This window comes from Alternaria ethzedia (genome assembly GCF_023757985.1).
Source record: "Alternaria ethzedia strain BMP 0044 chromosome Unknown scaffold_60, whole genome shotgun sequence".
NCBI classification, from domain to species: domain Eukaryota; kingdom Fungi; phylum Ascomycota; class Dothideomycetes; order Pleosporales; family Pleosporaceae; genus Alternaria; species Alternaria ethzedia.
Genome location: NW_026056253.1, coordinates 51586 through 62559, shown reverse-complemented (window position 1 = coordinate 62559; position 10974 = coordinate 51586). Strand labels below are relative to the sequence as shown.

Here is a 10974-nt window from a genome sequence, read left to right as displayed (position 1 = left end):
CATTCTAAAGACTACGAGGGCAGCTTCTGAGAGGTTCCGGTCCAGAATCCGATACCCACAGCAACTAGAGAAGAAAGTCGCAAAGGCGTGAAGGCTTACTCCCCGTCAACAGCAGCATGGCGGGTCTCTCCATCACATCAGCCCTACTTTCCCCTATCAACAAACTGCGCGGGAAATCGAATCCATACCAGAAAAAACACACCGCTCCCAAAACCCCGGCCCCAAACAGTGAATTCCTAGCCGAAGCCCGACAAGCAGCTGGCCGTGATCCCGTGACCGGAAACCAACAGCGCGCAAACGAACCCACGAGCACCGACCTCCTAGCTGAAGCGCGCGAAGCAGCCGGTCGCAACCCGTTAACCGGTCGCCCACAGCCCGTTGTCACAGGCAAGAAAGCAAAGAAGCAGAAACTGTCGTTGGAACAACAGCAACAGGCGGCCGAAGAACAGAAAGCCGCGTTCCTTGCTTGGGCGGCAAGACATCCACAGCAGGGCGGGCGGCCGTATGAGAGCTACGAGGCTTTCGTGCAGGAGATGGTGGCGAAGCGGACGGGGAATGTGGAGCAGCGGACGGGTGCGGGATATTATGCGCCGGAGAGGAGTGTGGGGGAGTATTATTCGGGTGGGGTGAGGGATTAGGGTGTTGGTTTGAGATTTGGGGTTGTTTTGTTTGTACTGATGATTTATGGCATGTGGTTTCCTTGTTCTAGCGAATGGTTTGGAGTTTTTCATGGAAAGAGCTTTTTGGGCAGGTGCAGGTGGGGATGTCTACAGCGTTGAGCAAACGAGGTTTGGAAGGTGCAAACGGAGGTTGATGGGGCATGTGATGGGGTCTATCAGATCGTACTTTCCTCGACTTCTCTCTCACCTGTCTCGCACGACAACATCTTCGATATTCTTTCTAATCTGCTTCCTCATACATCTCCGAGAAACACAGTAAATTGAATCTCGTCACCATGGGTTCGGTAATGCTGCAGCACCTGCCCTCAGCATGGCACGTTGACCAAGCCATCGTACGTTATCTACACCCATCAACTCCACCACAGCTATTTTGTCAAATGCGACCCTCCACTACGCCCAAACTAACACCCAACCAGCTCAGCGAAGAAGCCCGCATAGTCTGCCTCCGTTTCGGCGCCGACTACACACCCGAATGCATGGAGATGGACGAGATGCTGTACAAGATCGTAGACGCAGTCAAAGACTGGGTCGTCATCTATGTAGTCGACAATAAGGTACTTTCCTTCCCTCCTTCCCTCCTTCTTTTCTTTCCTCTACCCTCCCACCCTCTCACCATCTCACCCTCCCTAACCATCCTGCCATCTCAAACCTCGCTAACACCCCCACCCCACCAGCAAGTCCCCGACTTCAACGCCATGTACGAAATCTACGATCCCTGCACCGTCATGTTCTTCTGGCGAAACAAGCATATGCAGGTTGACTTTGGCACGGGCAATAACAACAAGATCAACTTTCCGATTGGGACGAAGCAGGAGTTGATTGATATATTGGAAGCCGTGTATAGGGGAGCGAGTAAGGGGAAGGGGCTTGTTGTTAGTCCGAGGGATTACTCGACTAAGTGGGCGTACTAGTCGGAGGGGAAAGAGGGGTGGGAGGAGATGCGAGTGAGGAGTGTGGCCCTGAGCTGTCTGATACCGAGGAAGAAGAAACGTCGGGTACGTGGGTTGAAAAGATGTGGCACGTTCTGATCAGCCAGGAAACACAGCAAGGCTAAAGTGATGATATGATGTATAATTTTTATAAACTTGTTTCCTATTGTAGAGGCAACCAGCCTCGCGTTTAATCCTCAACGACAAAATCCCAAGTACTTGTCTCTAGCTGTACACCTTGGGCAATCGCCAGACAAGATTCTTTGACGCCATCCAACGCCATGCCATGCAAGTTAGCTCGCAAATATTGCAAATGAAGCAAGATCAATCCTCGCTGTGAACAAAGCAGAACAACGCCAGAAAGGTATGCAGCGCCCTGGCAGGAAATGTTAACAAGCCTCACTAATGCTTTGAAGAAAACAGATGCAACTTCTTCTTCTTCTTCTCTTTGCCTTCTTTCTCTTCTTTGCCGGGTTTGGTGGTACTGCTCTGTGACGGCGAAGGACTGTGTTTTTGTGGGTTGGAATTGAGGTTGATGGCACCCATAGCTGCTGTTGGGGGTTTCGGGCCAGCGACTCTGGGTCCGGATGGCAGACCTCCGGGCATGGGAGGCTTGGTACCAGCAGGCGGCGGTGCTGGCTTCGGGGGCTCAGGCTTCTCGAACAAATGTGCTGGGGCTATAGGCTGCGGTTGATCGATGGGTAAGCGCAGACTGCGGCGGTTTTGACTGAGATCGCCGACTTGGCGGAGGAAGAGCTGCGGCTTCATCATGTGTGAGGTGACGAGGAACACGTCTCTCGAGGTTTTGTTTGAGACATCGTAGCAGGCGCGGGCCTCGGAGTAGGTTGCACCGCCGGCGACGAATACGATGACGCGTTGACGGGGCTCAGCGCTCGCAAGTCGCGATTTGGCCCATGTCGGTTTTGCGGAGCGGAGGGAAGCGGGCGCAGTATTTTCCTGTGCCATGCTGGCGACATCATCGGGTGACATCTTAGTGAAGGGAAAGACGTCCTGGGGTAAGCTGCCGCGGATGTGCTCCTCTAGCATGTCCTGGAGCGCCGGGTTGAATCTGGATAGACCGTAGTCCTCAGTATTTGGAGGTGGGGCTGCTTTCGGTGGGAAAAGTGGTGGCTGTGCATCTCTTTTCTCTTTCAGTTGTCTAGCGACTCGCGCACCAAGCAGGTCAAGGTTACGGACAACGTCGCCGTCGGGAGGTGGCAGTTGTGCGTGGAAGAGGAGCTTTTGGAGGTCGGCTGGTAGTATTCCGTTCTTAAAGATTACGTAGAGCGCGATAAGGCGTAGCCGGTCAGCTGGCGTTATCTCTTCGTCGTCCAATGTGCGCACAATCTGGTCAGTCATGTTCTTGGGCTTACGGTAGTCTTCGTCAAGACCGGTAGCAAGGCACTGGAAAGGTTAGCGACAGCCATGGGCCAACCTTGGTGGGACTCACCTGTTCCACCGAAGCAAGATCTGGGAGTTTGTGCTTCTGGAAGATCTCCATGCACTTCTGCGCCATGGTGAGATGTAGCGAATAGGCTTCCTTCATCTCCTGAAACTGAGGTAAACCAGCGATCATATCCTTGATTGCATTCAGTCCATTCATTCCGGCAGCGTTCTGGGCGTCTTGGTTCGTGAAATGGGGGTTGTCGGCGATGAACTTTTGGAAGTCGCTGATCAGCTTGTCGAGAGTGTCCTTCATGTGCCGATGGCGGTTTTCCACCCATATCTTATCCTTGTCGGATATCTCCATATCCTTCTCCTCCGCCTCGGGGTCCTCTTCGTTGACAATGGTGCGGTAGGTCACCTTGTCGCTGTCTTGTATAGGCAGCAGATCCATGGCCATTGCTTGGTATGTGAACTCGTGGAGGAAGGGTGCCATGAGGTCCATGGATCGATCGGTGATGTAGAGGGCACCGCGGGGTCGGTTCGATTGCGGGGGGAAGTCTTGGTTGAACTGCGCGTACATGTCAAGCTTGTCTTGGACGAAGCGGGCGAGGTGTGAGCACAAGACGCTGGCCTCGTGGGTTGGAGCTCGCGGTCGGTAGTATCGGATGATGGGGTATTCGCCGAGTGCGACGCAGATTCCGGTGATCTAGGGCTGTCAGCAGAAGCTTGCCAGGAGAGGTACACTACCCACTCTTTCGGCGATATCCTCCATGTGCCGCACTACGAGGTTGTTGCACTCGGGGTGGTAGAGGATGGGGAAGCTCCATGGGTCTTTGAAGGTGACGAGGTGCGACTCCTGGGGGTGGAAGTCGAGGTGCACTGTGCGGAAGCTCCGAATCTGCTCGCGCGCCATCTGCGACCGGTCTATGCGCTCCTTGAGGTGTGGTGGCAGCAGAGTTGTCCATATCAGAAAGAAGCCGCGGTATCTGCGCTGGTCGAACTCGGCCATCATGCAGTCGACAATGTGTGGCTTGGGCGTGATGATGTACACGGCGTCCATGTCGCGGATCGTCTGCCGCCGGTCCTCGATGCGCTCGATGTCTGCGAGGTTAGGATCTGGCGTCTGAGGAGCGTGCGGAGTCGCGTACTTGTGATGTTGAGGTTGAGGATGTCATCTTCCTTGACCACGTTGTTGATGAGCTTCTGGCTGTCCTCGTCCACAATGAGTATCTTCCACTGCGCGGTAGTCGTTAGCGGAGTGCAGGCGCATTGGGGGGAGATTCATACGTCGCCGCGCGTCGTCTGCTTGATCGAGTTGAGAATGACTATGTGGCCTATCAGCACGTGTTCCTCAGGAGTTTCGCGGTGTCAATTTACGGTCGCGCTGGATATCGATCATGGAAGCCATGTTGGCGGGGTATCGCAGCGAATGCCGCTGGGAAAAAGGCGAGGCGGTGGAAGCGGCAGCGGTAACGTGATGCGCAGACGAAGGCGTGTGTGGGCCAGCTCTGTCGGGGCGAGGCACACGTGGTGCTGGGCTGTCGCGGCGGTGGTGAGGAAGGCGCGTCTCAGCTAGAGTTGCGTCGCGAGCTGCGGCGGGCAGGCGCCGCCGGAGGTCCCTACTGTACTACTGCGGTAGATGCTTGGCAACTTTTTATTCGGCATTACGTCGTCGACTTGAACATTCCTGTCGTCCTTCATTTGTACAGGCGCCTGGCGCTTTGAATTCTGTCTTTTCTTCTTTCTTCTCCTGTATGATACCCACCATTGGCATGCCTCTGCTGCCGGCGCGACGGAGTTCGCTATGTCTCATCTGCTCTTTCGCCGCCCGCTCTCGATCGCGAACCCAAAACCTCCTGCCCCGAATCCAAGCCGCACACCGTTCCGCTCCAGCCAAGCCCTCGAAGACGACGCATTTCAATCCTCTCCAGCAGGGTAAACTTTCAAAAGGAGGCGATTCCAGATCTTCCAAGTCGTCAATACCCATAGGCATAGTCCGCGACAAACTAGACACCCTGCACAAGGAATTCGCCACGCCAGAATTTCTCGACCGACTCCAAATAAGCCGCGAAGACTTCGACAAGGAATGGACGACCTTCGAGCGGTCCATCACCCTATGGATCAAGCAGGCCCCGCGTGAGTTGGTCACGTTGGTGCAGGAGGCCCAGCGGAGAAAGAACACACTTGAGAAGAGGCTACGATATCTGTTTTATGCGCAAGCATGTGGCGGCCGCTTCACGACGGCCGAGGCGGAGAACCAGAAGGAGGTGGCGGACCTGCGCTACCCAGCCGAATGGTATCCAGCGACACGGGAGATTACGCGGACAGTACACATGCACGTTGGGCCGACCAACTCTGGCAAGACGTACCACGCCCTGAAGCGTCTGGAAGAAGTCAACTCGGGCATCTACCTCGGTCCGCTGCGCCTCCTCGCCCATGAGGTCTACACGCGCCTGAATGCAAAGGGCAAGCCATGCGCTTTGGTTACGGGTGAAGAACAGCGCTTGCCCGAGGACACACACGCCAACATGTACAGTTGTACAGTCGAAATGGCCCCGCTCAACACTAGATTTGATGTGGCTGTCATCGACGAGATACAGATGATCAACCACCAGGAACGGGGCTGGGCATGGACACAGGCTTTCATGGGTCTACAGGCCAAAGAAATCCATCTCTGCGGAGAAGCACGCACAGTACCACTGATGCGCGAGCTTTGCGCTCTTGTTGGCGATAAAGTGCACGTACACGAGTACGAGCGTCTGACGCCACTTCAGATCCAGCCGAAGAGTCTGGGAGGCAACCTCACACTCCTTGAAAAGGGTGATTGCATCGTTGCTTTCACCGTCCTCGGTATCCATGCGCTGCGACGCGAGGTGGAGAAGAAGACAGGCAAGAAGTGCGCTATCGTATACGGAGGCTTGCCACCTGAGACAAGAGCTCAACAAGCCCGCTTATTCAACGACCCAGACAATGACTACGACTACCTCGTGGCGAGTGATGCCATCGGCATGGGTCTCAACCTGTAAGCAGTGTCTCATCTTGACTTTCGATACCCGGATGCTAACCAATGTAGTGCTATCAAGCGTGTCATTTTCGAATCTACTATCAAGAGTAACGGCCTGAACTACGTGCCCCTGCAGATCTCCGAGATCAAACAAATCGCCGGCCGTGCCGGGCGCTACAAAACTGCTCAGCAAGCAGTCACTACAGACTCCGAACAGGCTTCGATTGTTGACGGCGCCGCTGACCCCGCCATTGGCCTAGACGACAAGCAACCCGATACTGTCGAGGCAAAGAGACCTGAAGAGAAGACTATAGGATGGGTTACTACACTCGACCAAGTCGACCACGCGGCCTTGAAATTGGGCATGAAGCGTGAGCCCGAACACATCAGCACAGCCGGCCTCTTCCCGCCGTCGCTTATCGTTGAGCGGTTCGCCAACTACTTCCCCCCGGGAACACCTTTCGGATACATTATGCTACGTTTACATGAGATCTCTGAGTTACACCCTCGGTTCCATCTCTGTGCACTAAAAGACCAGCTGGCGATTGCTGACGCCATTCACATGGTCAAAAATCTCAGCATTCAAGACCGAATCATGTTATGTGCCGCACCTATCAACATGCGCCAACCGTCCCAGAAAGCGTTTCTGCGCCACCTCGCTGAATGCATTGCTGAAGGCAAGTCGGGTAGCCTATTGGATCTTGACACTCTGCCACTCAGCGTCATGGACCGGCCCTCGTCTGCTGAACGCAAGTATCTCCACGATCTGGAGGAACTGCACAAGATGCTGGTATGCTACCTATGGCTGAGTTACCGATTTCCCAACGTCTTCACCACCAGAGCCCTGGCCAACCATACAAAGAAACTGGTTGAGGATCAGATCGAGAAAACGCTGAACGACTTCTCATTCATTGAGCAAGCGAGGAAGCGGATGAAGACGACCAGAAAACAAGCAAGAAGATCGATGGTATCAGAGCCTGAGGAAACCGGTGAAGTCGACGGCCCCCAGGTTGCGGCTTTGAAGCACCACATCTCTGCACCGCCGGGCATGCCAGAGGAAGCGAAGGATATTCTCACCGATCCGCGATTGGCTTCCGACGAGCCCGCAACTACCGACGATGTAAACGAATACCCTGATGATCTACCAGTCACCAAGCTGGATTCGCTTGCAGCCGAACACCAGGAGCGAACTGCGAAGCTTTCAGACGAAGTCAACGACCTTCTCAAAAGCCGAGCACAGTATGCGGCCGACTCTAGCGAAGCCGTACGTTCCGTTAATTAGACGAGCGTTGTATGAATGCATGTATCAAAAATTTGCAGATTTGGGGTAGAGTTGTATATATTCTCCTACATACCTGATGTCTGTTGTAATATAGCAGCCAAGACCATGATATAGGCTGGCTTGCAGAATTACGATGAGACGTTAGAAAGTTAGACATGTACTATACCAACGAATTGACGCCAGCTTTGTTGGACGGGCGACTGATAGCACGAAGAAGGCCGACTCTTATGATTTTTGCCCAAATACCGAGTGTGAACTATTACCCATCATTCTTCTCGAGTTACAACATATATCCTCACACCTACCCTGAAATACAGAACTGGAAAAGCAACCCCTCCTATCCACAATCATCTACGAACTCCCACCAACCCACTCAGCCCCTCCATTCGCCGCAATCACACTCCCAGTAACCCACCTACTCTTCTCACTAACCAGAAACCCCACAACATCCGCCACATCCTCCGCCTGGCCCATTCTTCCACCTTCCACAACCTTGACCTTGGGCAACCGCTGCTCCCTCAACGCCTGTACGGCTTCGGCTGGAAAGGCGCGCAGTCCAGGTGTGTCTGTCAGCCCCACCGACACGGCATTTACTGTTGTGCCAGGAAAGCTGTGTGGCAACTCGATTGCCCAAGACCGTACTAAGGACTCCATGGCTGTGCGTGTTGCGTTGAATAACCCGGATCCGGGAGATGGGTCCCGCACGCGGTCGGAAGAGATGACTACGACGCGACTGTGCGGTGTGAACAGGCTTTGTTGAACCAGTTTCTCCATGAGTACGATCGGCCAGTGCAAATTCCCCGTCAAAGAATCGTTGATATCATTTCCGCTTGCGCTGCCTAGTCTAGGTCGCGCGTTGTGTGACGCATTGAAAACTAGTATGCTGAGTTTCTGACCTCGGAAGTGGTGTTCTAGGGCTGTGAGGAGGGTGTCGACGGAGGAGAGAGATGTTGTGTCTGCGGCTTCCCCTCGCATAATTGGGGCTTTACTTTCGGTGGCAGCGTAGAGGTTGCGGACTGTGCTGGAGAGAGTGTCGAAGATATGGGCGGATTGGGGGGATGAATAGGTTCCTAGGATGGAACAGCCGCGGGTTGCGAGGGAGAGGGATATAGCGCGGCCTATGCCTTTTGATGCTCCGCTTGGGGGTTGTTAGATCGGTGTGCTACAAGTAGTTGGGTTTTGGTGGAGTGCATGCTGACATGGGAAGCCGATAAAATGCGTGATGCAACATGGGATCATCATGAAAAAAAAGTGTTAAGTAATTTGATCCCCTCGAAATGGTATTGGTGGCATGGTTGAAGAAAGTGAAGCCTTACGTGACAATGGCAACTTTGCCCTCGAGATCCTGCTCCTGTAGTGTTGGCGCGGGAGGTTGGTAGTCTGCCATTGTTGGGGCTGATCGACGTAATATGTGTATATATAAAGGTAAGTTTTGAGTATAGATCTAGAAGGAATCCAGTTTATAATGCATTCCTTGAACAGTATGCAATGTTGTGTGACATGTACGTGCTGGAGAGATGTGAGGGCTGCATGTTAAGCTACGTCATCGTACCAAGGTAGAAGCTAGGAAGTCGCTACAACGAGTCCTACGAAGAGGCCCATCCTCTGTAGTCGTATCAGAAGTACGTTGCACGTCTCTGTGCGCTTCATTATTGTACTAATAATCTAGAGTTGAAATTCAACCGCCACCTTGTCTCTTGAGAGACTGATTAGGGCGAACTCATGGGTTTGAAGGTCCTAAAGCCATCTTTATGGAACTCGGATTGTATAGTTGATAGCGGCATACACGTGAGCTTGCTGGAGATTGGAACATGAGGACGAGGGCGAAGTAGATACATGGGGCTGGGATAGTAAGCGTGAAAGGCGCGACGCGTGATGTTGTCGCGGATGCGTCATAGCTGGCGCAAGACTCGGCGAGACTCGAAATAGTAGGCGCAACACCAGCAACAATGAAACCTAAAGGAGATATGGAGTTTCAACGTAAATGCAATGAATCCAGTGTGAATGAAGTCTGCGCGAATCATGGTACAAAGTATATCCATGGATGAAGGGATTGCACGACCACGACTCGCATGCACTGAAAGGGGCGCTAAATCTCCCGGGCCTTCCGCACTGCTTGCGCCTTGCAACAACGAACATCGTCACCCAAACTCTTTCACTCCCATCGTCATCTCCCTATAATAGCCACGATGAATATCCTCGATATCCCACGTCCCACGGTAAGTGAATCTGAACCTTAAAATGGACAGGACTGACCCGCGCGCAGACGTTCCTCCAGAAGATGTCTCTTCGGACGGGGGCCGAGATTATCACTTACCTTCAAGTCATAAACAAGGCGTCGGGAGTCTACGGCCTCCTTGCGCTTCTTACCGGCGCGAAGATCGATGGCTTCCAGCTGTCCATGTACCTCTACTCGACCGCCGCACTCCTCGCTACCACATTCCTGTACAAGCACATCCGGTTACAAAGTCCTTTTGAGTCGGTATTGCTGGCGCACCTGTATGCGCTCGACTCGGTCGTCAACGCGTTATACACAGCCTTCTTCGGCATCGCGTGGTTCTACACGCTCGCCGCCCACCCAGACGAGAATGCCGGACTATCGCCGGGCATGAAGGACAACGCGGGTTTCACCAGCCCCAAGCACAACGTCACACAGGTCGATATTATCGCGGAGCCCACCGACGGCCTGAAATCTGGTCAGAACGCCGTAGCAGTCGGGCAAGGCGGAGATGCTGGCGCCGGGCTAGGCAACGCCGTCTTCCAAAGCGGAAGCATTATGAGCATCTCGCTGATCTCTGGCTTCTGGGCTCTTCGTGTCTACTTCGTCTTTATTATGCTGGCTTTCGCGCGCCAGTGTCTCCGCCAACACATCGCCGCAAACGCTTCCTCCGCCGCCTGGTACAACTCGAACAACATGCAGACGTCTGCAAACGACCTCGCCGAGAACCCTTTCGCAGAGGGCAAAGAAGAGGGAAGCGGCTGGAAGGGGCAACTCGGACGCGTCATGCTCAGCGGTGCGCCCAAGTACTGGCTCGGTGCTGATGCCGGCGAGGGCGAGGACTGGATGCGCAGCCTGGGTGGCAAATTCAAGAAGACCGCACAACTAGACCAGCCTGTTGGTTTCAACGAGCGCGAGCGGAGGCGGAGAGCTGGAACTGGCCCGCCAGTACCTCAGCTTAAACTGAACCCTGAGCTGCCCAAGTAGACCGCGTCTGAGGCGCATTTTTGGCCTACCAGGCTTTGTAGGAGAGGGGATGATTTATGACAGAGCCAGAAGTTGTAATGACATGACCAAGGGCTGCGCATTCTCGAACTAGAAGCGCACGTGTACCATATATATCTATCATTTTGGCGTACATCAGACGGGCGGAATCGCACGATAGCGAAGCACGCCAGATCTACCACTATTTTCCGCGTAGCATAGCGTTTACTATTCGCAAATTAATTTCTTCACCACAAGGAAGAACAGCAACAACATTCTCTCGCCCGAAGTGCTCCTAAGCTCTGACTCATCTGGCACCAAATCTTACGCGTTCCAAGATTGTGAGGCAGGCGTGGCGGCGCAGTCAGGGCGCTTAGCAGCGTCCACCGGGTCACCCCACCACACACGTTGCAACTAGCCCCACCTCGGTTAGCCCAAACACATCAGGTGAATGACGGCTGTCTCACCTACACCGCCGGACACGTCTGCTG

At 53.9% G+C, this 10974-nt stretch overlaps 5 protein-coding genes across 5 annotated transcripts; 4 read left to right on the top strand and 1 right to left on the bottom strand.

The window, feature by feature from the left end:
- Positions 1 to 116: 116 nt before the first annotated feature.
- On the top strand, positions 117 to 638 carry J4E87_010944 (uncharacterized protein; the record flags this gene model as incomplete). Its single annotated transcript, XM_049382512.1, is given in 2 exon segments — positions 117 to 123; positions 142 to 638. 2 exon segments carry the CDS (start codon positions 117 to 119, stop codon positions 636 to 638), a joined length of 504 nt encoding a protein of 167 aa, XP_049227758.1.
- Positions 639 to 955: 317 nt separating this feature from the next.
- TXNL4A_2 (Thioredoxin-like 4A) lies at positions 956 to 1591 on the top strand (the record flags this gene model as incomplete). Its single annotated transcript, XM_049382511.1, has 3 exons — positions 956 to 1012; positions 1097 to 1234; positions 1355 to 1591. 3 exons carry the CDS (start codon positions 956 to 958, stop codon positions 1589 to 1591), a joined length of 432 nt encoding a protein of 143 aa, XP_049227757.1.
- Positions 1592 to 2011: 420 nt separating this feature from the next.
- On the bottom strand, positions 2012 to 4403 carry J4E87_010942 (uncharacterized protein; the record flags this gene model as incomplete). Its single annotated transcript, XM_049382510.1, has 6 exons — positions 2012 to 3013; positions 3060 to 3701; positions 3747 to 4096; positions 4144 to 4231; positions 4283 to 4320; positions 4373 to 4403. 6 exons carry the CDS (start codon positions 4401 to 4403, stop codon positions 2012 to 2014), a joined length of 2151 nt encoding a protein of 716 aa, XP_049227756.1.
- A 364-nt stretch (positions 4404 to 4767) lies between these two features.
- Positions 4768 to 7281, top strand: J4E87_010941 (uncharacterized protein; the record flags this gene model as incomplete). The annotated part of the gene is made up of 2 exons (XM_049382509.1): positions 4768 to 6017; positions 6069 to 7281. The coding sequence occupies 2 exons, from the start codon at positions 4768 to 4770 to the stop codon at positions 7279 to 7281; spliced, it is 2463 nt and encodes an 820-aa protein (XP_049227755.1).
- A 2189-nt stretch (positions 7282 to 9470) lies between these two features.
- J4E87_010940 (uncharacterized protein) lies at positions 9471 to 10486 on the top strand (the record flags this gene model as incomplete). Its single annotated transcript, XM_049382508.1, has 2 exons — positions 9471 to 9500; positions 9548 to 10486. The coding sequence occupies 2 exons, from the start codon at positions 9471 to 9473 to the stop codon at positions 10484 to 10486; spliced, it is 969 nt and encodes a 322-aa protein (XP_049227754.1).
- Positions 10487 to 10974: the final 488 nt, after the last annotated feature.